The 26,852-nt window shown below is 49.1% G+C and overlaps 2 protein-coding genes across 2 annotated transcripts; one reads left to right on the forward strand and one right to left on the reverse strand.

Moving 5' to 3' along the window:
- Positions 1–1,796: 1,796 nt before the first annotated feature.
- Positions 1,797–5,621, forward strand: THBD (thrombomodulin). Its single transcript, XM_029918506.1, has one exon. The coding sequence runs from the start codon at positions 1,806–1,808 to the stop codon at positions 3,720–3,722; it is 1,917 nt and encodes a 638-aa protein (XP_029774366.1). The 5' UTR covers positions 1,797–1,805; the 3' UTR covers positions 3,723–5,621.
- Positions 5,622–17,909: 12,288 nt separating this feature from the next.
- Positions 17,910–19,010, reverse strand: SSTR4 (somatostatin receptor 4). Its single transcript, XM_029918867.1, has one exon. The coding sequence runs from the start codon at positions 19,008–19,010 to the stop codon at positions 17,910–17,912; it is 1,101 nt and encodes a 366-aa protein (XP_029774727.1).
- Between the last annotated feature and the right edge of the window lie 7,842 nt (positions 19,011–26,852).

A 26,852-nucleotide genomic window follows, 5' to 3' on the forward strand; every position in this document is an offset into this window, starting at 1 on the left:
CCTCAGCAGCCAGTGGATGTCAGGCCAGCACCTGCCTGCTCTCCAAATCTGGAGATAACCCAACTCTCCAAATCTGCTTCTTCCCAGAGGAGCAGAGGTTGCCGATTCCAGGAGCTTCAGACTTCAGTCTCCAAGCTGTGATCCCAACCCCAGCTTTCAGGAGGCACTGCTTGTCCAAGCTCTCTTGTATGTTGGGGAGTGCAGAGAATGACCGCTGTACCTCATCCCTTTCACTCTGGGAGTGTCCATGCCCCACCCCCTCGGTCACTATCCTCAGTACAGTCTGGGAGTGGGGGTGGGCAAGTGCTTGTCTTCGCCGGTGCTGGTGTAGACGCCACACTGCCCTGCGCTCTTACAAGATTTTGGCTCTGCCTAATCAAAGAGGCAAGATACCCAGCTAAGCGTTGGAATTCGCTGGGGCATCCTGGAAGCCAAGTTTCCTGCCCTAGGGCGAAGCCCGCGCCTTCCTCACACCCTTAACACTTTTCCGCCCAAGTTTAGAAAGCTCCAACTTTGGGGGCTTTGTTTAGAGTTCAACAGCGCCGCCCCCTGGTGTTTTGTTGTGGGTGACCATAGTGGAGATGGCACAGTGTTCAAAAAAAAAAAAAAAAAAGTTTGTTACTCGGTTAGTTTTGGAACCACCCCCAGCATTCTTGGTAAGTGAATAAGCGGAAAAGGTCGCGAAAGTGACAGATTCTCATCTCTTCCTCGCTGCCCTCCCCACCATGTCCATCCGCACGACCGCTCCTCTTTCTGCAACGCAAGTGGCATTTATATGCACCTTTATATCACTCTGACCTCTCAGTCAAATGCAGAAATCCTTAACAGTCCCGAGTGGATCCGGTTAGAGCCCGCAGCGCCTTCCCGCGAGCTCTCCCGTGTGCCTCTTTTGGGGTGCGGGATGGACTATCCCTCTGTAAAGCCGGACAAAAACAGGCCAAACAGGCCAAACAAGCTAGCGCGCTCCCCTGCTCGCCCGCCCCTACAGGGCTCGGCAAGAATTCGCCTGCCGCTGCTTCTGAAAGGTGACAAGACCTTGGAGCCCTGACAGTATGCTCGCGACTTTCCCACGCGACGAGATGAGATACAACCGGACAGCTCACTCAGGGAAGCGGGGTCCTGGCTTGGGCGCGGAGGGCGCTAGGGTTCCTCCAGTCTTCCCCGTCTGCCCAGCTACACCCTCTGTCCTCTGGGGCCAAGCGCACCCGTCACCTGCTCTAGGCGCCGGGGGTGGGGTCCAGCTCTTTTCTAGCGATTGTGTCTTCAGGGAAGTCCACGCTCAGGGCAGCTCCTCCCCAAATCCTCTTCTTGTCGGGCACCTCCCTCTAGAGCCCGTCAGGTGCTGGGCACTACTTCCCCCCACCCCTCATTCAAAACCCTCCTCCTCCATCTCCATTTCCCAGGGTTCTGCAATCCAGACTTCCCTGAAGTCGGCGGTAACAATACATTTATAAGAAAGAGAAACTTGAGCAAGAGATTAGGAGAGGCTGCGGATTAAGACCCTTTTAGGATTGTGAGCCTGAGGGCCCTAGAGGCAGGGTGGACACTGTTGTGTAGCTGACCGAGGTGCTGTCTTCCCGCGGCGCCTGCGTCTGGCGGTCTAGCCCAGGGACCTCCCAGCTCCCGGGCCGGTTTACTCATCTCCGCGAGGTGATCCCAGGCGCGAGGGCGGGCACTAGGCGTCCGGAGAACCCAGTAATCCGAGAATGCACCATCAGCCCTTCCCACCAGGCACTTCCTTCCTCTTCCCGAACGTTCGGGAGGGAGGGCCGCGCACTTATAAGCTCGGGCCCCGGCCAGCCGGCATGTCAGAGGCTGCCTTGGCAGGGCTGAGCGCCGCGGCTAGACGCGTCCGGGCTGGGACCCACGTAAGCGGCTGTCGCCAGCGGCGCCCTGCGCCTCTCAGCCCGGCTCGGACTTGGGCCCCGTCACGGCTCCTGCACTCTCCCCGGCGCCTGCACGCGGCGTGCCAGGACAGCATGCTGCGAGTGCTGCTCCTAGGCGTTCTGGCCCCCGCTGGCCTGGGGCTCTCGGCTTCCCCAGGGCCGCAGCCACGCGGCAGCCAGTGCGTGGAGCACGACTGCTTCGCTTTCTTCCCGGGCCCCGCGACCTTCTTCGCCGCCAGCCAGGCCTGCGAGCAACTGGGGGGCCACCTGATGACCGTGCGCTCCTCAGTGGCGGCTGATGTCATTTCCCTGCTACTAAGCGGCGACAGCGGCGACAGCCCGCGCCTCTGGATCGGCTTGCAACTCCAGCACGGCTGCGACGACCCCGGGAGACTTGGGCCCTTGCGCGGCTTCCAGTGGGTTACGGGCGATAACCGCACCAGCTACAGCAGGTGGGCGCGGCTCCAAGTCGACGGGACGACTCTCTGCGGTCCCCTGTGCGTCGCAGTCTCCGAGGCCGGGGCCCTAGCATCCGGCGAGCCGGCCTGGGAGGAGCAGCAGTGCGACGCGGAGGCCGACGGTTTCCTTTGCGAGTTCCACTTCTCAGCCTCCTGCAGGCCCCTGCTCGTGGACTCTGGCGCGGTGGCGGCCACCGGTGTAGCGATCACCTACAGCACACCGTTCCGGGCCCTTGGCGCGGACTTTCAGGCGCTGCCGGTGGGTAGCTCGGCTTCTGTAGAGCCCTTCGGAGTGGAGCTGGAGTGCGCGGCGCGGCGGGGAGAGGCCGAGGCGCGCTGGGGCCGGGAAGCGCCTGGCGCTTGGGAGTGCAGCGTGGAGAACGGCGGCTGCGAGCACACTTGCAACAGGAGCGCCGGGACGTCTCACTGCCTCTGCCCAGCTGACGCCGCCCTGCAGGCCGACGGGCGCTCCTGCGCCACCGCGTCTGCGGAGCAGTCCTGCGAAGAACTCTGCGAGCATTTCTGTGTTCCCAACCCGAACGTGCCTGGTTCCTACCTGTGCATGTGTGAGACCGGCTACCAGCTGGCTGCAGACGAGCACCGGTGCGAGGATGTGGACGACTGTCTGCAGGTGCCCAGTCCCTGCCCACAGCTCTGTGTTAATACGCAGGGCGCTTTCACCTGCCACTGCTACCCGGGCTACGACATGGTGGAAGGCGAATGTGTGGAGCCAGTGGACCCGTGCTTAGGGAGTAACTGCGAGTACCAGTGCCAGTCCGTGGGCCAAACTGACTATCGCTGCATCTGCGCAGAGGGCTTCGTACCCAGCCCTCAGGACCCGCATAGGTGCCAGATGTTCTGCAACGAGACAACATGCCCAGCCGACTGCGACCCCAACAACCCGGATTCCTGCCAATGCCCGGATGGCTACATCCTGGACGATGGCCACATCTGCACGGACATCGATGAGTGCGAGAATGGAGACTGCCCCGATGCGTGTCGCAACCTTCCTGGCACTTACGAGTGCATCTGCGGGCCTGACTCGGTCCTTGCCGGCCAGGTTGCCACTGACTGTGACCCCACCAAGCTGAATGGTGACAATGAGAGTGACAGTGACAGCGGCTCTGGGGAGCCCCCGGTCAGCCCGACTCCTGGTGCCACCTCTATCCCCTCGCCGGTAGGGCCCTTGCATTCTGGAGTGCTCATTGGCATCTCCATCGCCAGCCTGTCTCTGGTTGTAGCTCTTTTGGCGCTCTTGTGCCACCTGCGCAAGAAGCAAGGTGCCACGAGGGCAGAGCTGGAGTACAAGTGTGGGTCACCAGCCAAGGACGTGGTGCTGCAGCAAGTGCTAACCGAACAGACACCTCAGAAACTCTGAGGGGCCGCCTCCCTGGCCCCTGGCCCCAGGTGTTGACTAGGCCTTCCCCTCTCTCCGTGCCTCTCCCCTTCGCCTAGCCTCACTCCTTGGCCACTCATCCCAAAGCACTTTAGCTGGCGTAGGAACTGGAGAAGACCCTCCCCAGACTCTTTTGCTGACTCTACACACTGCTGGGGAGGGGGAGGGGTTGGAAGGAGTATGCACCCCAGCCACTTCCATGTGTCATCGGACAACTGGGCAGAGATGGCAACTTATTAATGAAGACACAACTATAGAGTGTCCCATGCACTCGCCAAGGAACACAGGAGGGATGAGAGTCGTTGGTTGGCAGTCTTTGGGGCAGACTGTGATCCTGTGGACTAGTGAGTGTAATCGAGGTGTCAATAATGACCAAGATATTTATTTTTTAAGTATTTAGGATGATTTTGTGTGTTTTTTTTTTTTTTGCTTTTGCATTTTCCCTACTTGTATGTCTCCAGTACCCTCTTTATATCCTTTCCTGTCTAACTCCGTCCCTTGTTTCCCCCTTCCCTTTTTGTATATTTATATACTTGCACTTTCCAGGTGGCAGGAAAACCATCTTAGTGGGTTTTTGGTTGGCTCACCTTGATGATGCCAAGCCCCAGTTTCCTATTCATTTTCTCCCAATTTCCCCTACCTGGAACTCAGCCAATCCACCTGGAGTCTCCCACCCTATGCTAGACCCTGCTTCTGCCCTTCCGCTTCTGCCTAGGCAAATCTCCTCCATGAAACAGAAACAAAAACACTACACAGAGATTGTTGAGAATCCATCTGCTCTTGAACCAGATTTGCTAATTTATCCTGATACTTCAGACTTTCAGAACAATATCATTTTAATGAAAGATGTGAGAGGCACCCATTTAATTAATACTTGCTGGACTGTCATAGAAATTCAAGCCAAGGAGGGTTTTTTATTTGTTTGTTTGTTTTCACAGTCTTAAACAATGAGCCTGGGTTTTATTGTTGCGACTTTTCATTTGAACCAAAAGGTCTTTATTGCTTCTTATGTCATTTCTTTTTCCCATTATAATTGTTGTTGTTGTTGTTACCAGTTATTTTTGACAATGTTGAAAATGCTCTCGTGATAGCTCTAGATTGAGACGCAAATGAAGGATCTCCCAAGAGACAGTTTAAGAAAGTTACGAGCTACACAGTTCATGCCAGTTACCATTTTGAGTCTTACTCTTGTAGTAATTTGTGCTCCAAAATAAAACCAGTTTTGCTGGTTTGCGGGGGGGGGGGGGGGTGGGATTCGGGAGCTTGGGAATGGAGCATAGAGGATGCTCAATTAGGACCTTATCTTGATCAGGCCCTTTATATGAATTTCTCCAACTTCCAAGAAGCCTTCTCACCCTGGCCACTTAGAACATGGTCACTGGACAAGAAGAGGGAGTTGTCTGCCCCTGGTAGCTGGTTAGAAATGCAGAAACTTGGACTGCATGAGAATCTATATTTTAACAAGATCTGCAGGGGTCTGCCCAGTATAGCTTGAGAAGAACTGTTTTAGACAGCTTCCAACTTTCTGGAATAGATTAAATATGGGTCAGTAATAAGTAGCGGGCCAAGTCAGGGCCTATGTACTCAAGAAACTGAGGAATTTTCCATTTATAGCTTTGCTTTCTGGTAGAAAAGACAAGGTACACACCTTTAGATTGCTACACAGGGTTGTTCGTTCAACTAAGCTAGGAACAAAATTGTGTTTCACTGTATGGAGAAAATGTATCATATGAGCGTATCTTTTGTAATGCAAAGGTTTTCCTCTGTTTTGTAAACTCGGCACATTTGTACATAGTTATTTATTTATTGGAGACAAACTAGAACACAGGCAAAACTCTTGCTTATGACATCACATGTAGAAAATAAACAAATAACAGTGTACTCTTGGGTTTTGTTTCTATTCACCTAGCCTTCACCAACCCCCTCATATTATGTCATTCAACAGGGCTCACAAAAATGCAAATGCCATGACATGCATTTAAAGGCTGCTCTATGCCCCATCACTAGCTTCATCCCCTCATGGTACCATCTCTGACTTTAAAGATCATTCCAGTAGAGACTGTTTTCACTGTAGAAGGACTTCATGTTATGTCTGTGTGCACAAATATTTATGTTTCTCTCTGTAACCATAACAACATAAACAAGACTTGTGTCTATGTGTTTTGAAACACACTATAGGATTATTTGTTGGGATGAGTTAAAGAAACAGTTCTTCTTGGGGCATCTCTAGCATCCCAGCTGTGTGTCCTTCCTGTGAATGATTTGGCATTATCTGCTCTCTGAGATATCCAAACACAGCATTCGTGAAGCGTCTCAGTCTGGGACTCAAATTCAAACAATCATTTCCACATACCAAGGTCTCATGGAGTATTAAATAATTCCTTTTTTAAAATTTTTTAATGTTTTTATTTATTTTTAAGAGACAGAGAGAGACAGTGCAAGCAGGGGAGGGTCAGAGAGAGAGGGAGACACAGAATGCAAAGCAGGTTCCAGGCTCTGAGCTGTCAGCACAGAGCCTGATGCAGGGCTTGAACCCACGAACTGTGAGATCATGACCTGAGATGAAGCTGGACGCTCAGCTGACTGAACCACCCAGGCGCCCCTAAGACACACATTTCCTGGGCCCCTTTTCCTCAGATGGTGGCACTAGCTAAATTTTATATGCAGTACTCTGAAAATTTTCATAAAGCAGAAGTTGGAAGGGAATGGAGTTTGATCAAATAGTCACATATTTTTATACATCTGGATAATGCTTAATTTCCTAACTCTCATCTGAATAGTTACTGTTGTGAAGATGCAGTTGAAGATTTCAATATCCACCTTGGATGAGGCTGACAGCTTCTATGTGTGGCTACTACGCACAGTGTCCCCTCCCCCCTCCAGATAACACATATGAGCAATGCTGCCGTTAGGAGAGTGGTAGGCTAGCAGAAAACCAAATTCAGTAAGAGGCAGATATGAAGGAAAAACTTGATGTGTGCAGGCAAAGCCGGTACACATGAATTGTGCTGGGGGACCAGAAGAGAAAGTGATACCTTACAAATTTGTTCTTTCTACTGGATTTCCATTTTTCATAAAGGCCTGATTCCAAGTAGCCAGCAAATTGACTTAATAGGGCTTATTGCTTTAGTGTTTCCTTCTCCAAAGAAAGGGGATTTTCTTAAGGAATATAAGAAAACCAAAATGCACTTTTAAGACTCAGAGCCAAACCCCCTTACTGGGCATCTTGGACCCCAGAGCACTAATAAGGTGCAGCCCCAGTTCTTCCCTATCCTCTCCAGTTCCTGTCCAGTGGGAGATCAGCATCAGCTTATAGGACTCATCGGAACTTGAGATTCTCACAAGTAGGAAACCACAGCCTCACTCTGAGAAAGATGCCAGGGTCATAAACAAATTGGTTAGCTATAAGAACCATCCCCCAGCATTTAGAATCAGAGTAAACCTTATAAAACAGGAGCTGTGGTCCTGCTCTGTGTTCACATTATTGAATATCCAGGTCTGAGGGAGAATTCCAAATCTCAGCAAGTGGTACTTGGTTGCTGATGATGTTCTACAGCTCGCAGGACCTGGGAAAGAAGGCCAAGGTCATACTTCTGGATAAATCAGAATTTGATTTTGTTAAATCACCATTTGTCCCCTCCTCAGATCTAGCCCTTTTTGTTGGACTACTTCAGCAAATATATTTTGAGCATGTACTCTGTGCCTGATTTGATGATTGGCATGGTAACAAGAAGCTTACACTCTCATGAGGGAGACATATATAAAACAAATAATTGTCCCCAAACTGTATTTAACTTAGAGACAGTAGTAGGAGGTGGGGAGGAGAAGTTCAGCATAACAGGGCAGTGGGATTTAGGTTGGAGGAGTAAAGAAGGTGTCTTTGATGAGCTGACCCTTAACACTAGATGTGAAGGAGGAGGCGGAGGTTGAGCAAATGGGGAATGGAGAAGAAAGCAGTCTGGGTGAAGGAACAGCATGTGCAAAGGCTGAGCAGGGAAGAACCTTAGCAGAGAGCAGGGCATGAAGCATGGTGAATAAGGGGGAAGGTTGCCAAGATGGAGCTGAAGAGGTAGAATGGAGAAGTAAGGGGGGAGGCGGATGGGGAGAGAGGGCTCCAGGTCAGTTTACAGATGGGGAATTCTATCCCAGAAAAAAGCATGTCACTCAATGTTTTTTTAAAGTTTATTTATTTATGTTGAGAGGAGAGAGAGAAAAGAAAAGCACGAGTAGTGGGGGAGCAGAGAGAGAGGGAGAGCTCCACATGCTCTCAAGTGCAGAGCCCAGCGTAGGGCTGGACCCCATGAATTGTGAGATCATGACCTGAGCCGAAACCAACAGACAGACGTTTAATTGACTGAGCCACCCAGGCAGCTCATGTCACTTGAGTTTTATTAAGAGCACACTGGTATTCAATTTCTGTACTAAAGTTGGTTGGGACGACAATAGCCACTTGTAGACTTATTCACACGCCCCCATAAGCAGGCAACTGCACAGTTTCCCTTATAAACATTCAGCAGGGTGAACATGGGGTGTGGGTGTCATATACACCTGGGTTTGAATCCCAACCCGACACGTCATGGTCACATGACCATAGGTGCCATGCAACCCCTATAAGGCAGTAAAATGGGCTAGCACAGCCACTCCAGAGGGTTTCCATGAGCATTAAATGAAGTGAGTTAGCCCAGGTTCTGGCACACAGCAAGTGCCCAATAAATGTTTGTATATGTGCCAATAAATTAGTAGATGCATAAGTGGATTAAAAATGATTATGTTGAGATCTCAAATGTCTTGAGAGCAAATTCAAGGTGGTGCAGAGAGTGGATAGTACTCTTCCTAGGCAAGGTGCATTCACTTGGAAGGGTTGCCGCCCTTTCCAGAGGAAGCAACATGGTGGGATGTGGGGGTTCTTTAAGGAGGGAGATGTTTGCACAAGATGAGAAGCAGCCCCTTGAGAGCTGTAAAATCCTGCTTCCATGTTCTATTCTCTCTACTCACAAAGCCCATCAAAGTGTAGGGGTGCAGAGATCCCCTCCATTGTACTCTTGAGGAGGCCATAGAGAAGGAGGAATACACCCCAAATCTTGCTTTCTCAGGGCCCGAAAGAGAAAAGTGGCTTCATCCCAGGCAGACCCTGGAGCTGTAGGAAAGGAAGGGCCCTCAAGTGTAGCAACACCAAAGAGGAGGGACTTGCAAAAGAGAAAGGAATCATGAGTTGAAAGTCATAGACCAGATGTCCACAGATTCTTGAAGGGTGACTCTGGGCAAATCTTGTAACTCTGTCAACCATCTGCCCCACTGGGCAAGGGGGCTGATGGGTGTGGACACCTAAACAAAGTCTTTGGTGATTCCTCTCCCTGACTGAGTTCCCTGGGGCCAGTCGCCTATGGGAGACTGCGGACTCAGAAACACCAACAGCTGCCACCTGCGTCTGAGGGAAGGCGGCCTCATCCACCCAAGTGAGGGGACTTCAGGAACTCTCCATCAGGAAAATACTTGCATGTTTGCTCATCTTTGTCCTTCTCTGTGGGGAGAAGGAGGAACCTAAGCTCCTAAGGACTTATGTGCTATTTGATCACTGATTGAGGGCCACAAGAATTAAAATCTGGGGGTCTGAAAAGTTCTGGCCATTAAGACCATGGGTCCAAGGAAGAGCAGGCTAGCCCGAACAGTGGCCAGTGCATTTTATTTTATCTCTTTTTTTTTCAGAAAAAGAAAATCACAATATAACTGACAAACATTAAAATCTGCCCTTTTTGGTGACTAAATCTGTAAGTCTTGAAGAATGCCCTATTCTGGGAAATACCACCATCATCAATACATAGATCATTCTGGTCACACCAGAGAGTTCGCTCAGCCTACTTCCCTTCACTGTCACTGGAGTTGTCTACACACACCAGATGAGGCCTTTTTCCTCTCTGACACTCACTATCCCTCCCTGGACCTCTTCAGGGTCTCCCCACACCAAGGATGTGTTTTCATGATTGAATCACAAGAATGAACTTTTCTGAGCTTTGACCAGACAGCCTGACTCTCCTAACCTTCATCAAACAAGTTTCAGTGAAATCCATCTCCTTGGTCTCCCAGCACCCTGCTCATTTGCCCCGTGTTCTGGACTTGTGCTCCTCAAATTTCTGGCAGCCCACCAGGAACGTGCAAAGAAAAAAAAGGCAAGATTGCAATTCTCATGCCACACAATTTCAGGGGTGGGGCTTGAGAGTGCAATAAAGAAGTAAGGAAGGTGTGTGCAAAGCAAACCAGGGCACTGCAGCCTCCTACCCCTTGTGCCAACCCCCTGCTGTGCCACATTCCTTCCTGAGGCCTCTGGGTTGCCATGCTGGGTGTGGACTGGGCCAGGTGACAGAAGAAGGGCCAAGCTCTCTGCGGGCTTCTGTTGGTCTTGTTTTAATTAGGGGCTAATTATTATTTCATATCTTCAGGGAAAACTAATGTTACAAAGAACATACAAAAGCACATTTTCATCATGGTCAAGACTTGGTGAGGGGTACCCAAGCTCATCTGAAAACGCATCCTCTGACCGTTGCAGGCAACTTCTTTATAAAATAATACTGGCAATGCCTGGCTCTTTCTTTCTTTTTCAGAATGTGTGCCTGGATTCAGCACTATCTCTTTTTGTTTTGAGAGAGTCCTTCTCCACAACACTCCCCCCCACTTTTTTTTTTTTTTTTGGTCAGCAAGTTCAGATGTAGGAAAACAACCAATTTCCTCTCACAAGAGAAACAAAATATTTTTTTTAACATCAGATTCTAACAGAATCAAAATCCTTTTCAGCTTGTTTTGAAAGTGTGATTACGAAAGATGAAAGAACCCTGGGGATGGGTTAGTTCAAAGTCACACCCCCTGGAAACAGGGGAGCTAGCCACAGAAAGATTTCAAGATCCAGTGATAAACACCAAGATTCCAAACTAGGGTCCATGATGATAATGCCCCCCACCCAATCTGGGCCATAGGCCAGACATTTTTCTGACTTTCTGCCTGAAAAAAATCTTCTTTCTTTTTTATTTAATGGGACATATCATGACTGATTTTATCCTGAGATGAACTTTCTTCCCCTCTACACATTGGACATGTGACAACTTCTCTCTGTTGTCCTTCTGGAACCTTCCTTCTGGCTTCACACTGAGGCTGGCCCCAACAGCATATTCATGGGCTGTAGGACCCTAGCAGACTTCCTTCAGGCTTTGCAACAGTATTCTAGATCCTCCCTTCTTCCTTCTGCCTCCCACATCAATTCTATTTAATTCCTTGAGAACAGGGGCCCCTGACTCCCACGGACTCTGGGAATCTTGAGCCTTGCACACCATTATGCCTATAAATGGGGGCATGCATTGTTAAAGTAGTCTCAAAATAATGATTGAATCCAAAAGTGACACTTTCAGTGATTGATTCTTTTCCAGAATTCCTGTCTTTCTTCAAACATTATTGCCCTTCTAAAGGTGGGGCTTCAGAAATCGAACAGTAATGTGACCAGAAAGGAAAGTGAGAAGGGCACAGAGCAAGTCCTGGCTTCTATGTTTCATTTGTCTGAATGTCCAGAGCTCAGGACAAGGTCTCTGTAAACACAGAGCTACCCAGCAGCAAGCCCCGGGGCCTGCAATCAATGGACATGAATCTTCTGCGGTGTCTTGAGGGGTATCCCCTCTGCAAGGCTTTGGAGGGAGTCTGAACCCTTGGTTTGGAGGGGAAGCCAAGCTCTCTCTCCAGAGCTCAGAGTAAAAGCCTATGAGGTCATCAAGAAGCTGGCCCCTTGCCCAGGAACATATTCAGCCCTCATTTGTGGGTAAGGGATTTCTGGAGCCCAGGGTGGTTCTTTTCAGATATGGGAGGTTGAAAGGGCAGTGTTTCCTGAGTAATGTTTCCTGAGGGATCCCTGCTTGGGTAAAGGAGCTCAGGAAATGGTAATGTAATGGGTGGGGGGGCCTCCCTCAATTTAGGGATCTCATTGCCCCCAGTTCTGGTCCCCTCATGTCCTCCACGTTATTGGCAACCCACCCCCTCAAGGCATGGGTCATGGCAACCAGGAGAAAAATGCTCAGTGACAAAAACAGTCCCCATCTTGACTTGGGGTGACATGGCAGGTAAACAATGTAACTGTGTTAGTTTGTCAAAAGTCATAGCACTGAGCACCTAGAAGGAGTGAATTTTCCCTTGTGTAAATTGTACTTCAATAAAAATAGATTGAAAAGAAATCACAGCCTCTTCAGAATGGCTAAAGAAATCCTGATTTAAAAAACAACAACAACAACACTGGGGCCCCTGGTTGGCTCAGTCAGTTGATCATTCGACTCTTGATTTTAGCTCAAGTCATGATCCCAGGGCTGTAGGATCGAGCCCCAAGTTGGGCTCTGTGCTAAGCAGGGAGCCTGCTTGAGATTCTCTCTCTCTCTCTGCCCCTCCATCTCATTTGCACTCTCTTGCTTTCTCTCTCTCTCTCAAATAAATAATAATAATAACAATAAAATAAAAATTTTTTAAATTATTAAAAACACCAAAAATACGTAATAAAACATGCCAGTTCTCTGCATCGACCTTGCTGTTTTCCTTCACTGCCATTTGGTCACTGTCTGAAGGCTGAGCCTTCCTCTGGGTCAGTCCCCTGCACACTCAGGGGTAGATACTATAGTTCTGGCCTTTCTCCAGGGGCCACAGAACTTTTCCTGCAGTCCCACTGGGTTAGTAAGTGGATTCTCTGTCCCTGGTCTGTATGTCCCCAAGTCTGTTCTCCCTAGGCCGCTACACATCTGCACTGTGCCACCATTGAGCTCAAGCAGCCCCATCTAGACCCAGGTGCTGCACCCCATGTGGCATCAGTGGGTGCCCAGTGTCTTTTGTTATTAGAAAGCCACAGGTTTTATTTTAACCAAGTCAGTACTTCCATTCTGAGTGGTTTAGTTAATGATCTTGGATTTTTAAAGTATTAGTTCTCCCCCATTTTCAAAGGTGCCCCTTTTGGGTAGATACGAGGCCAGTTCATTCATATAATTGGGAACTCTGCCTTCCTGTTGAAAAAATTTGATGACTATTGAAACAGAAAGAGCACATTCCATCTGCCAACCTCCCACTGAAAAATGGAGGGTAGAAGTGCCCCGACTTGACAAGGACTCAAGACCCCTTGATGGGCTTCTTTGCCAGGTAGACCTGGCCCTCTCAATAAAGCCTGTCACTGCTGTACCATGGCATGGTCCTAAATCCTTAAGGGGACTTATGACACACTGCTGGTCTGTCTCCTAATGCTTGTTGCTGACTGGGCATCATCTGTCCTCTGTTCCAGTCATCTTGGGCATCTTTAGGTGCCTACCATCACAGGTCCTTTGCACATGCTCTCCCCTCTGCCTTGAGCACTTTGCACTTTCCACTCCATCCATTCTTCTCCTGGCTGATCCCCACTCATCCTTATGAGGAAGTCATCTCCAGCAACCTTCCTGGGGAAACCTGTCCTATGATGATGTCAGGTTCTCTTAGTACATCATCTTATAGAAACCAGAGTCTGTTATACCCAAGTTTCCAATATCGCTTCCAAAAACCAGAGACTGCCAGGAAGACTGAGTCATGCATGCAAAAGCAAAGGGCTTTATTATGGATTTAGGCTTGCCCCGGCCTAAACTCGGGCTCACAGACTTCACCAACACAGTGGATCCATGCAGAGAGCCGAACATGGCGGGGTAGGGGCTTTTTGGGAAGGGGGAGTTACAGGAAATGGTGACACAGGTATATTGACAGCAGGTTTAGCCATTTATTGATACTTTTGGCAGGACCCAATCACAACATTTAGAGTATTGACCAATCACAGAGTGGGCCCAGGACCCTCACGTAGGGCGTGACTAGTCTTAAGCAATAGGTGATTATCTTATAGCTTCTATCTCTAGGCCTGCCCTTAGAAATGTTAAGGGTGTTAACTGGCCTTTCCTGATTGAGTGTTACAAGGGTGGTCCCTCCTTCCTTGAGCAGTGTGTGCCCTTCTATTGTCTAATGATTCTGAGACATTTAGGCCTCCAAGGTCAGAGTCAGTTTGACTCTGCGTCCTTACAAGTCCATTTCTGGGTGTTCTTATTTCAGAAATTGTACTCTAATTTCTGTGGTTCTCTGATGAAGGTTCGTCTTTTGCCTCTAAGCTCCAAGCTTCATGAGGACATGGAGTGCTGCCTGTGGAGGCTCTCCATCTTACCTCAAAGCTGCCAGAAGTAGCACTCAGTGTGCTGTCTGATACATACCCCCCAGCACACACCTCCACAGAGCAGGGCTCCGAGGACAGTGCCTTACCACTCTGACATTTGCACTTGAGGAATCTGAGGGTTTTCTGTCACTTGCTTCGGGTAAGGGGTGGTGAGAGACAGGGATGTTTCATGTTCTACAGCCTGTCATAAAAGAACTTCAAAACCCAAATTTATAGGAGTTTGCCTGATCACTGCTCAGTCTTCCAGGTCTGGTTTCTAAATAGCACAGCAGAAACATTTATTTGTTTTTGTTTTTGCTTTTTCCTTTGATATCAGTTTTGGCACCCAAGGAGTGCTAGGTATATTGTTTTTAATGAAAGTAAAGCCAAGAATTTAAAGAGGAAAATGAAAATAGTATGTGTCATTGTTCTGTGACATAGTGCTGACAGATTGGGCAAGAATTTCAATGAGTGATCACCTGCCATGTTCAAATACCATCTTACAAACATCGGGAAAAATAAACACCTGGCTTGTCACTGAACAGTAAGTTAAAGACAACTTTAAAATGCAAAGCAAGTTCGCTGATTGAGGGGGTGCTTGAAGGCTGTTTCTACCCAGGTAAAAAATATTTTCATTCACTTTGAAGCCAAATCTGTTATGGTCAGCAGAAGCAGGACTCAGGTCAGAGCCTGCCTGCATGTCTGCAGGGCTGATGCCTAAGGCAGGTGACATGTGAAAATGCTCTCAGGACCCCAGCTGCCTCCATCTCTGACTTTAATTCATAAATTCTGCAACTTGCCGCTCAGAAACCTGCAGAGTTCTTGCAATCAACTGTTAACAAAGGCCTCAGGGCTGATGCTAACTCTCACTGTTAATGGGTTCTAAATGTGTCCTCAAACAAATTCTCTGGATACTTTGTGGGGCTGAGCTGTTAATCCCCAAGAAAGCCCTGCAGCTGAGGAAGACACTGGTCAGCAGGACACTCTCCACCCCCCAGCCCTGCCCCTCCACTGCACAATTTATGACTCCCGGGTCAGGGGCAGCATTAAGCTCATTTTTAACAAGGGATAGAGAGAAAGTACTAAGCATAGAAGAATGCTGTCTTTCATCCTCCCACTGCCTGAGTTAGCATGCCTCTTCAGTGCTTCTGAGAAGGCAGTTTACAGCTGAAAAAACTCAAAACCCACACCCTGCTTTTTTTTGGTGCATATTTCGTGTGAGAACTACAGCTCAGAGAAATTACAGCACTCACTGCTTGCTGGTCTGGCTGATGGAGGGCCCCTGCCTCTCTGGGACTTTTCCTTTCGTCGCCTAAGATCGCCTCTGCTTCAACCATCACGAACTACGAACTACGCTAAAAAGTTTGCATTTTCAAACTCTCAGCCCAGCCCAGTGTTGCCAAGACCCCTGGCCAGTGTTCTGTCTTGCTCCTCAGAAAATTGACCCGGTGTGAATCACTGTTGGACACTGAAGACAAGGACTGCAGCCCCCACCTAAGAGGGGGCAGAGGCCCAGCAGCCCAGGCCCATGTCAGATCATTGCCAGTGGCCCCTGTAGCTCAGGTCCACCACATTTACTGGGTAGCCCTGCTGCTGCACACTGCCAGGCACTGGGGAATAAAGAAATAATTAAGTTTTAAAGACTGCCAAGAAATTATGGTAACACAAGGCCAGCTGACACCAGCACTAGCTTACTCCAGACACCCAAGGCAACTCTAGTGGGTATGACAGGTTCAGGACAGTCGATTGATATCTGTGTGTTTACACATATGTTTATGTACATGTGTGCAGACATGTTTGTGAGTTCAAGGGGTTCTTGCACCTTAGTTAGAAGTTCCTAACCCACAGCTATGTCTCCAGAACATAATACATATTGGCTAGACATTTTCTCTGTCGGACAGATGTAGACCACCCCAATGCACCGAACCTAATGACCTTCACCTCTACTTCTCCCACTCAGCCTTATGAGAAACACTTGGATCAACACTGATTACTGCTTACAGATGGTACTGCCACTGGTCATGAAGAGAAGTAAGGATCCTATGGTTATATATAGGCCCAAACACAGGGTAGGTAAGGGTGTTTTTGTTTTTCATTCAGTAAGGAAGAAGCTGGAGTTTATAGTCACATGGAAAAGAGCATGCAGTTAGTTCTCTTTTACAGTGTGCCAGTATTGGAAAACCTTTTGATATTACAGGCAGAACTCTGAGGACTCTAGGTTTCAGTCACCTGCTTGAATCATACAATATTTATATCTAGGACCATAATTCAGCTCTCTTGCTCTCTTGCCTGGTTCTCATACACCAGGGACTTGCTCATATCAAGTAAAACTCCAGTTTTGGCCCAAGCATTTCAGGGAAGAGCCCGTTCTGTTTCTACCTCAGAGAGGAGTCCCTGCCCATAGTGGAACCAGAGCATATCCCTAGGCCTTGCTCTGCCCTCCTGCCTCAATCTTCTTTGGCCTGCTGGAAGCCCCCCGTGCCCACCTTGGGACGCCTGCAGGCTGCCTCAAAAGGCTCAAGTCAGGCAAGGTCTGCTAGGCTGGCAGGTCCCACCTGTTTTCTCTCGAAGCCCTCTGGCCAGAAATCTGTGAGTTCTGGGAGGCTGACCCCCTCTGAAGAGCAGAGGGACTCTCTCCAGCTGTCCTCGCCTCCCTCCCTGAGTATCTTCCTCTCTGTGTCCCGACGGGGTCGGCCAGACCCAGAAGGGTCTTTTGCTTTGCTCTGCCAGGTGGAGTCTCCCACACAGCTGTTCATACATGTTTAATAGCATGTTTTCACTCTAGGACCCTACAGAAGCATTGCAAGCATTTCTTTCCAGAAAACAGGATTAATGCTCCTCGTAAGCTGACTTTTTCCTTTGGGAAAAGCTAATTTATCCTTGGGTTAACATCAGGCAAGAAGTTACAGCTGTTTACCATGTTCAGCCTAGATATGTACATCTGTATCATGTACATGTATTATGTGCATGCATTATGTACATCTGGCTGGTGTTTTACTGAATTGCAATTTTCTTTCTTTAACAGTGGGTGACAGAGCTGTCTCCTCTATCCAAAATCTGGGCTGATTTCCTTCTGTATTCTCTGGTCTCTCCCCCCACCTCCAATTCCACCCACTCACCACCGTGGTATAAACTGGCCAACTTAATGAGGTCTCATGCTCTCATGACAAAGGGTCAAGGCAAAAAATCACAACATAGGAGCTAGATGAGATTCATCTTTTCTCCTTTTTTGTTACTGACCTGGTTTTGAGCCTCATAACAAATCCCACATCATGACTTTCCAAACCTTTCCTACTCATAGGAAGCCTACTGTTAGCCCCAGAAACTGGAGTGACATTTCTGACTCCAAGTAGGTACTGGGTCTGGAGGGTAACAAGCTTGTGCCCCAGGTTGTCATGCATCAATTTCAGTTAGAAAAGAGCCCAGGAATGGAAGTCAACAGTGAGCTTGGAGGCATCTTTCTTCCTCCTTTCTCTTTTTGAACATGCTATGTCCCCATCACAGGCAGTCTGTAGAGAGCAAGGGCAGAGGCTGCCTCCACCCTCTGGACAGTCCTCTCTAAGGCAGAGATTCTGAACCACATCGCATGCAGATTGCCATTACTGCCTGACATTCCCCTGCTTCCCACCCCTCAGAAACTAGTCAGATATCCAGGGATGATTAACCTCATGGACCAGTGGTCAGAGGAGTCCTACCCCTATGGAGGTGTCCTCCTGGAAACCAGAGTCTTGGGGACAAGAAAAAGAAAAGGAGCTTTTATGCTTTGGGGGCTGGCACACAGACTGCTGGGAAAAGGTGGCTGTGACTGTGGCTGTGGTGGGAACAGGTGGTGGCTCTTGGGTGAGCATCAAGGACAAGCAGTCTGCTGAGGGGTCAGAGTGGCGCAGACTCCCTTACAGGTGGCCAGGCTGGGGAGGAGGTGAAAGGTCTCTTCAGAAGGTGGTGGTCCTGGTGAGAGGGACCTGCTTGCGGCTAGGTTCTGGTCGAATGAGCTCCTGCTAGCAGGGGAGGGGAGGGCATATCCATCCTGCCCCACCTCTGCTCTTGAGAGCAGTGGCATAGTAGTCCAGGGGCTCTTCCTCAGCACTACCAGCAACATCCAGGAGGCAGCATCGCAGGCAGAGAACCCGCTGAAAGGAACGGCGGAAGTTGTCAGAGAGGAAGCCATAGAGGATAGGGTTGGCACAGCTGTTGGCATAGCTGAGGATGAGAGACACATGGTTGACTGTGGCATCAACGCTGGTCACAAACAGGTTTAGCAGCTGTACCACGTAGAAAGGCATCCAGCAGAGTACAAAGACAGCTACCACCATCAGTACCAGTCGCGTGATCTTCTTTTCTGAACGCCTCCGCTGCTGCCAGCCAGCCCGCAGTGCCACCGCCCGCATCTTGCCCACGATGAGCAGGTAGCAAAGGCCAATGGCCAGAACGGGCAGCAGGAAGCCCAGCAGGAAAGTATAGATTACAAAGACCGCCGACCAGGCCGGGTGCGGCCAGTGCAGGTTGCAAGCTATAGCTTGGCCGCCCCGAGCCGGCCTGGTGTCAGCAAAAATGGCGATGGGCAGGGTGACCAGCAAGGACGCCAGCCACACGCCCAAGTTGATGAGCTTGGCCACGCTGGGCCTCCGGTAGGTGGCGGCACGCAGAGGGTGCACCACTGCGACATAGCGGTTCACACTGAGCACCGTCAGACAGAAGACACTGGTGAACATGTTGAGGCCGTCCACACTGAGCACCGCGCGGCACAGCACAGGGCCGAAGGGCCAGTGGTGTAGGGCGGCCGACGAGGCCACGAAGGGCACGCTTAGCATGAAGAGCTCGTCTGCGATGGCCAGGTTGAGCAGGTAGATGTTGGTGGCCGTCTTCATCTTGGCATAGCGGAGGATCACGAAGATGACCAGGGTGTTGCCCACAAGGCCCACCAGGCACACCAGTGCGTAGATGCACTGGATGGTGATCATGCCCGCTGTCCCTGCGTCCCTGGTCTCTGCTACCGCCGCCTCCTCCTCGGCAGGTGCGCAGCTGGCGTTGACTGGAGGGGACCAGGCCGTCTTGAGCTCTTCCTCGCCCCCTGGGGGCAGCGTCTGGGGGATGCTCATGCTCAGGGGTGCCCGCCCGCCCGGGGAGGCGGGAGCACAGCGGAGCGGTCTTGCGCTGGGACTCCGGTGCAGGTGCGTGCGCGTCTGCCTGCTCAGCCTGAAGAGTAGGCGGCTGGCCCTGCCGGGGGCGCCCGCCAATCCAGCACCGCGCGCCCTCCGCGCCCACGCCGGGGATCCAGCCCCGCCCCAGGTCCTTCCGAGTCCCCCGGCTGGGCCTCCGCTCCTCCGCCGCTCACCTCGGATCCCGTCTTGTCTGGCCTTTGGCCTCCTACTCTCCTGCTCTGCCCTCTGCAGCCGTGGGGCTGGGGGTCCCTGAGTCCTCCGTTTGGGTGACGTGGGCTTCAGGGTGGCAGCGACTAAGCTGAGAGTGCAGAGTCCTTAGCCGGGCGCTTGACATCCTCCCTCTCTCCACCGCGCCCCCCTGCCCCTGTGATCTTCTCAAAGATCTGCAGGGTCTGTGCCATCATTAAACTCATTTCATAGAAGCGGAACCTGAAGCTTCCAAAGGCGTCGCTGTGAGTTCCCGGTCTGTCCGGGTCCCAGTCGCCCCCTCCCTGCACTCCGCGCAATCGCAAATCCCGGGACCTTTTCAGTGAGATTTCGGTAGGGTGGAGGTGGGGTGGGCTCCAGGAAGGGAGATGCATACGCAGAGGAGGAGAGATGCCACAAAACAACAACAACAACAACAACAACAACAAAAAACCAAAAAAACAAACAAAAAAAAACCCAGCCTCTGCGTCTTGTGTCTGGGGCTCATTGCGCGAGGCGGCACAGACACAAGCAGCTTAGCCCCAGAGCCAGACGCCTCGAAAATCTATGTCAAGGGGGCTGTCTTCTGAGGCGTCTCCACTAAGATCTCTGAAATGTGCCTGGGGAAAGGTGCTCCAGGCTGGATTCCCTCACCCATTCCCCCCACCCCAAATTCCAGAGAGTGCGAGTTGACACCCCTGGATTGGATGATTCTGGGCTAGAGTCCGGGTTTGGGGACTCAGCAGTCAGTCCCATAACCCTGGTCCTACTAGTCAGGTACAGGGCACAGCAGAATTAGTGAAGTGGAGATTTATCTTGGAAGATTATCAGCAGGGAAATGCTGGTCTTTTGGAACCCCACCTTAGCAGGGCAGTGGCCTTCTTGAGCTTCCCTTTGACACACTCCTGAAAAGTGTTTGAAAAGTCTTTGATGTCTCTGGAAGTGGCTACCAGATCGGCAGAGGCGGGGTCCCATCTCCTATGCTGGATGGCTGGAGCAGCTGTGGAGGGAAGGGTGTTAGGAAGATTAAGGCCAGCTGGCCCTTCAGAGGGCCTGGAGGCTTGTGACTGCTATTCATCTGGGATTTGGGTTGGGGAGGAAACAGGTGATCAGCCCCTGTGCAACATAGTGGCTGAGTCTAATCTCTGTCTCCAGTTTCTGCCACCCAAATGCTTCCTTTAAAAAACTTGTCTTAAAAAAAAAAAAAAAGATTTGCCTTAGCAACCCTCCTCCCCTTTATGGACACTCCTTAAATTGGTCTGTCCTTTCCTCTGCTCTCATTTTCCTCATTGTCCCTAAGGGAGAGATTCTTATGGGGAAAGAGATGGTGTTTTGTCATTCTAGATGGTGCAGGTGTTGGGGGGGTGAGGGAAACCCCAGATTTGAGTGAAGGAGAAGTATAAGGGCTTTTATTTTTAGTCCTGGACTCTTCAATAAATCTTTACATGACTCCCCTCAAGGCCCAATAGGGGAGGTGTCCCAGAGCTGTTCTGCATGCCTGGAATACCCCTCTACGGCCATTCTCTCTATTCATTTAATGCCCAGCCCCCTCCCATCTCTGAAAATGTATTTCCTGTTGTCTTAATATGTGAGTCTTTGGGATCTTTCACACCTCTACTTTAGAGAGTTTTTCTCCTAACCTTTCCTGGCTCTGCCCTCTCTCCCCTTATGCAGACATGCACCTTGCGGGGGACCAGCCCATGCACCACAGTCGAAAGGTCCCGAGTAGGGGGCTGGTGTCGGCGAAAATATCTCTAAGAAAGAAGACAGACAAGACGAACAAGACAAGACAGACGAGAGAGAGAGAGAGAGAGAGAGAGAGAGAGAGCGAGAGCGAGCGCGCGCGAGGATGGCGGTTGGTAAAAAAGGGCACTCCTTTATTGAGATAGCCAGGGTCTTATATACCCTGGGTGATTACATCATTCTTATCAGTAAGTAACAGGTTTAAGTCATTGTAAAAAGAATCCCCTAATGATAGTCTGGTTTTAAACATATGATAGGTCTGAAGAATTCTATGAGGAGATATACATTCCTTAATGCCCTGCATTAATTATTCAAGGGTGGGATGCTTATCCTTAAGCAAATCTTTTGGGAGAGGTTTATGTTCACTCCCAGAAAATAAAGTAAATCATAGGATGAACAGAAGCCATATGTGCGGCCCAAGAGGCAAAATATTGTTTGAGGGTTATTATTGCCTACTGGGCCCCAACAGCACCTCACAGCAAATTAAGCTAACATTTAATAAGGTAAATATGTATTGCTGTTTTCTGTGGTTTTAGAAAATGTTCCACATTATGAGTGTGATGCATGTAGCATTGAAGATACCTACACCCAGCATTTCTGGAGTCTGGAAGTCAGGGAGACTGAGCATTCATTCATTCATTCATTCATTCAATAAATGCTAGTGGAGAGTGTGGGTCCACTGCTAAGCATGGTTGCATATGTTGTATTAGTATGGATGATGGCCTACTGTGTGCAAGGCCTCAGAGGCTCATCTTTTCACCACCATCCCCCATTGGAAACACATTGGAAAGTGCCAAGATCACAGGGGCAGGGCAGTGGAAGAGAAGGTGACGAAGAGCATGATAGTGAGGATGAAGGTGGACTTCAGAAAGAGAAGCTGCAGAGTAAATGTGGCAGCAGCACTGGGTGCCTGGTAGGGTCGCAGAATGTAGTGGGTGATGATAAAGTGTGCCTTGTGTGCCTGGCAGAGGGCTAGGGCCTTTATCTGAGGCTGTGGAGAAGCAGAGAATGTGTATAAGCCAGTTGTCAGAGTCAAAATTGGGATCCACATGGCTCCCTGACCACTGGTGGAGGATGGCCTGGGGGTCTAGGTCTGTGATGTTTTGGAGCCTTGGAACATTTGGAACAGCACAAAAAAGAGCTGCATGCTTGTGCCAGGACTGTTGCAGTTGCAAGCAGAGAGGGCACACCAGTGCATTCCAGGTACACATAGGGAAAGTAGGCTCAGCATTGTGGCATCTCAATCTTGAAACTAGGCTGCCTAGTTCAAATCCAACTTCACCTCCTCCCAGATATGCAGCCTTGGGCAAGATCCTCCTTCTCTTTGTGCCTCAGTTTCCACAACTGGAAAGTGGGTGTAATGGCAGTAATTATTTTGTAAGTCTCCATGAGGGTCCATCACCTTGGCATACCTACAGTAACTGGGGGAGTACCTGGCCGTCACTCAGTGAGTGTCAGCTGTCAAGGTTATTTACTTTTCAACCCCTCTCTGTGTGATGAGACTAAAGAGGAGGTCTACCTGCTCCCACTTGGCCCCATGTTGTTGTCTAATGTTCCACTGGTTAGCTTCCTTCAGAGGGTAAGGGGTGAAGGAGGTGGTGGAGGCCACGGACACCATCCCCCATGAATTATTATTATAGCTTTTGCTGTCAGATACATTGGTTTCACTGATAGTGTTTTTATATCTAACCTGTATTGAAAACAATCCTAAGACACCTGGAGAGAGCAGTACTTCTATACCAACTTTGTGCAAATGACCCAAACAGAGCAAGCTTTGCAGACACAGCCTGACTTTTATTCTGTTTTGACTCATACCTTGATGATGGGTTATGCTCAAGCCAGATTCTCCTGGGTGTGAAAGGAAGCTCTATTAACAGTTATGCTGAGCACCAGCATGACACCTGACTCTTCCAGGCAAGCCAGGTCATGGATCACCTAATTATGGAGGACTCTCCAATTTAATTTTTGAACTGCCACTTTAAGTGGCAGAAAGTGACGTTTGTGAAGCACAAGATTAACTTCAAAGGGGCTGTCACACCTCTCCCCAGAGCATCTTTGGGAAAGGGTTTTGCAGCAATGAAGGTGAGGTGTGCATTTCACTGACAACACCAGGAGATATTGAAGATTAAATTGAAACGTCTGTGTCCAAGGCCAAGAGCAGGAAATTATACAATGAATTCTCCAGAGAATGAGCACTCACAGTGCTGAATCCCCTCCTGAGATGGGACTGGGGGGACATACTCTCAGGCTCATCCCATTTCTCTACTTTGCTCTCAAGTTCCATCCACCTCAAACCCCAGGCCCAGGTTGGGAGTGGGGTTCAGGGATTAGAGAGAGTATTTTAGCTTTTGAACAGTTGCCAAAATGATGAACACAAGATTGAGTTGATACCGAGAATCACTGCCTTCCCTGAAGCAGCATCATAAAACCTCATGGACTAGAAGATCAGGAGGTTGGGAAATTCAGGTGTGATATGGAGGCTGAGTTACTAGGACCTGTGTTTGAGCTGACAGTGTGGGATGAAGGAGGTAATTCTTGAATGGCAGGTGTTTTTGGAGACAACATAACATAATATGACTGCTTTGATATGAGTCCCAGCTCATCACTTGCCAGATAATGTGACCTTGGGCAAGTTACCTCAACTTCTCTGTTTTTCTACTTTCTCCCCCTATAAAGTGGCCTTAACCCTAGTCCTACCACATATGGGCTATTGTAGGGACTGAACAGCTTGGCATATGTGGAGCAGTTACAATAGGGTCTGACTCCAATACATACTATATGGGCACATCTGGTTTTGCTGACATTAAACAAAGGACTCCCTTCTGTCAGCATTGGTGAGCTGGAAGGTGCAGGGATCACTCATAGAACATGTCTGCTGCTAAGGTAAAGCTGGTAGAGAAGAGAAGGTCCCATCCCTTGCTGGAGCCCAGGACACAGGATCTGACACAGCCTCAGCTTCTGGGAGCTCACTTCCCTGACAACCAGGCACACTCTGTTGCAGGTTGGCACCCCTGGGAAAATTCATAACCACAGATGCCTGGGCCCCATTCCTACACACTCTGAGTAATTTGGTTTGGAGGGGGACTCAGGCATCTGAATATTTTGAAGGCTCCCAGATAATTCTAAAATGTATTGACACATGGCTTAATTAAATAAAATCATAAGAGGCAGGCAGCCTGGGAGCCACAGTGTGTGGAAATCACTGGGCTTCCAGAGAGGCTAAAGGGACAGTCCAAAAGAAACTTCCAGGAAACCAAAGAGAGACCCCTCTGCACAGAGAAACAGAGAGCTCAAGAAGGGCAAGAGGCAACCTGCTGGACCCCAGGTGGGAAGAGCCTGGGGAGGTTGGGTCCCTATAGCTGGGGACTAGGCACTTAATATGCCACTGAAGGGGATCAGCCACATTTCTACACAGGGATAAAAAACAGAGTGTAACATTCATGTTGGGTAAGCTAGGGGAACAAAGGGCATTTATAAGTTGTTTTTCAGCTCACTTGTCCCTTTGCTGTAGGATGTATACATGAGGGCCTATTTTGGGTCTGTAGATTCAATGTCTGGCATCAGGCCCTAATAGCTCACCTTTACATAGTTATAAGCAGTGAAGGGCTGGGTCTGGGCTGGATCTGAGGGTCCTTCTTTCTCCTCCAGGTGGTGGCAGGGCCTTCTGTGGGTATAGCTGGCCCCAGCTGCTGGAGGGCACCTGGAGTTTTCCAGGGAGAGTGACAGCTGAGAGGGTGGAGCAGAGGGCCTCACAGCCCCTCCTCAAGCCTGGGGGAAAGGCTCCTTCGTGGGCAATGTGAATACCTCATCTATTTCCACACTTCAGATGTGCTTCCCTGGGAGTCATCCCGCCTCCAAGCATCTGGGTGGCAGGTCAGTGAGAACAGCTTCTTCTGCAAATAGCAGTGCACCTCAAAGAGGCTTGACCTTCAGCAGAATGAGGACTATTGTCCTGAGAGCCACTTCTGTTATCTGCTGATTAGAAAGTCATCTGAAGAGCTCTCAGCATCTAGGTTGGGCTTTGATAGCTTCTGATGTGTATATTAAAGCACAATTTGCCAGGGGCTGAGTGCATGGCATTGTCAGGAGTGATTTACATAATCACCTCTTCTTCAGATTCCCATCTGAAATCTAGTGATATGTGGACAATGTGATAATAATGCATCCCTGCTCCACCATAAAGACATTAAATATGAGGGCAAGAAATTCCTTTAAGAATTTATTACTTATTAAATGACTTTCTCAAAAGAAAGTGAGCCTGAAATCACGTGAGCTAAGCAGAAAGTCTGCATGAGAAGAACACAAGTCTGGGATAGGAACAATGTTTACACAATATCCAGATGATGTGTGCTGTCAACTGTTTGGATCAAGGAAATTGAGCACCTTGAGCACTGTTCTGTTGTCTGTGAGTTGTTTCTGACTCTCCCGGTATCCCGGCCTCATCTGTCTGCATGTAGAAGAAAATGAGCTGGAAGACAAAACATGGGTTTCATTCTGGACACTTTGCTCATGACAGGTGTGAGTATGGGTGACTTGTTTAGAGCATTGTTGCTTCAAGAGGACCCAGGACCAGCAGCACTGGTACTACCTATTAGAAGTGCACATCCTGGACCTGCAGAATCACAAACACGGAAGATGGGGACCAGCCACAGTGCTCACCATTCCTCTAGGGAACTGTGATGACCCTCAAGTCTGAGAGCCACTGGCATAGCCTTTCTGAGCCTCACTTTCGTGTCTTACCAGAATGGTGAACCAGTATCAGGAAAGATCATTTGTCATGAATGCTCTGAAATCTCTAGACTACCTTGGCCACATGGCTCCTGAATACCAGATATGTAGAGATGTGCTAAGTATAAAAGACACAGCAGATCTCTAAGACTGAGTATGAACAAAAGAATGTAAAACATCATATTAAGATTTTTTATATTGATTAAATGTTGAAATGATAATATTTTAGATATGGAGGTAAACTCAAGCACATTATACAATTAATTTTGCCTGTTTCTTTTTACCTATTTTTTAATGTGGCTATTGGAAAATGTAAGTTACATATGTGTCTCATATTATATTTCTCCAGTGTTAGAACCCAATTGAATGCCCCAGAAATGCTGTTAATGTGCTATTCCTGCATGGTCACTAGACCCATTTGGCTCTTTGAATTAAACTTGGAAAAAATTCAATACCTTAGTCACATTAACTATATTTCAAGTGTTCAGTAGTCACATATGGCCACCATACAGAACAGTGGAAATCTAGAACATTTCATTGTCATGGAAAATATAGCATTAGAATTACAGTGTAGAGCATTTAGGCCTCAGAGTTCCAGTCTGGCTTTGACAAAGTTTCAGCCACTGTTGTATGCCTCCCAAGCACCACTGCTTCCTCTTCCTTGTGGGTAGATCTCTAATTTTGCTTAGGACTCCAACTTCAAATGCACTCAGGTGCTCAAGTTAGCTCCCCAGAATCTGTGATTTGTTTGGGGGTAGGCATATGCTATAACTCTGGCCAAAGAGATATGAGGGTACATTATTGAAGTTGCAGGGGCAACTTCTGGGAAAGTTTTGGCTATTGTCTGGCAGGGACATAATGATTGGAGGGGCTACCACCACTTTGTGACTACGAGGTGAAAAGCTTATCCAATATGAGAGTCAGTATGTTGAAAATGGTGGAGCAGGAAGCAGGAAAGAACTAGGGTGCTGGGTAGAAGTGAGAGCTAATTAGACAGCCAACTCTGGACCTGCTACCATTGAACTTCTTTTTATGCTCAGTAATTCACATTCTTACTGTTTTAGTGCTTTCAGATGTGTATTCTGTTACTTGCAACCAGAAGCATTCTAGCCCATTATCACT

This window comes from Suricata suricatta, chromosome 12 (genome assembly GCF_006229205.1).
Source record: "Suricata suricatta isolate VVHF042 chromosome 12, meerkat_22Aug2017_6uvM2_HiC, whole genome shotgun sequence".
In the NCBI taxonomy this organism is placed as follows: Eukaryota; Metazoa; Chordata; class Mammalia; order Carnivora; family Herpestidae; genus Suricata; species Suricata suricatta.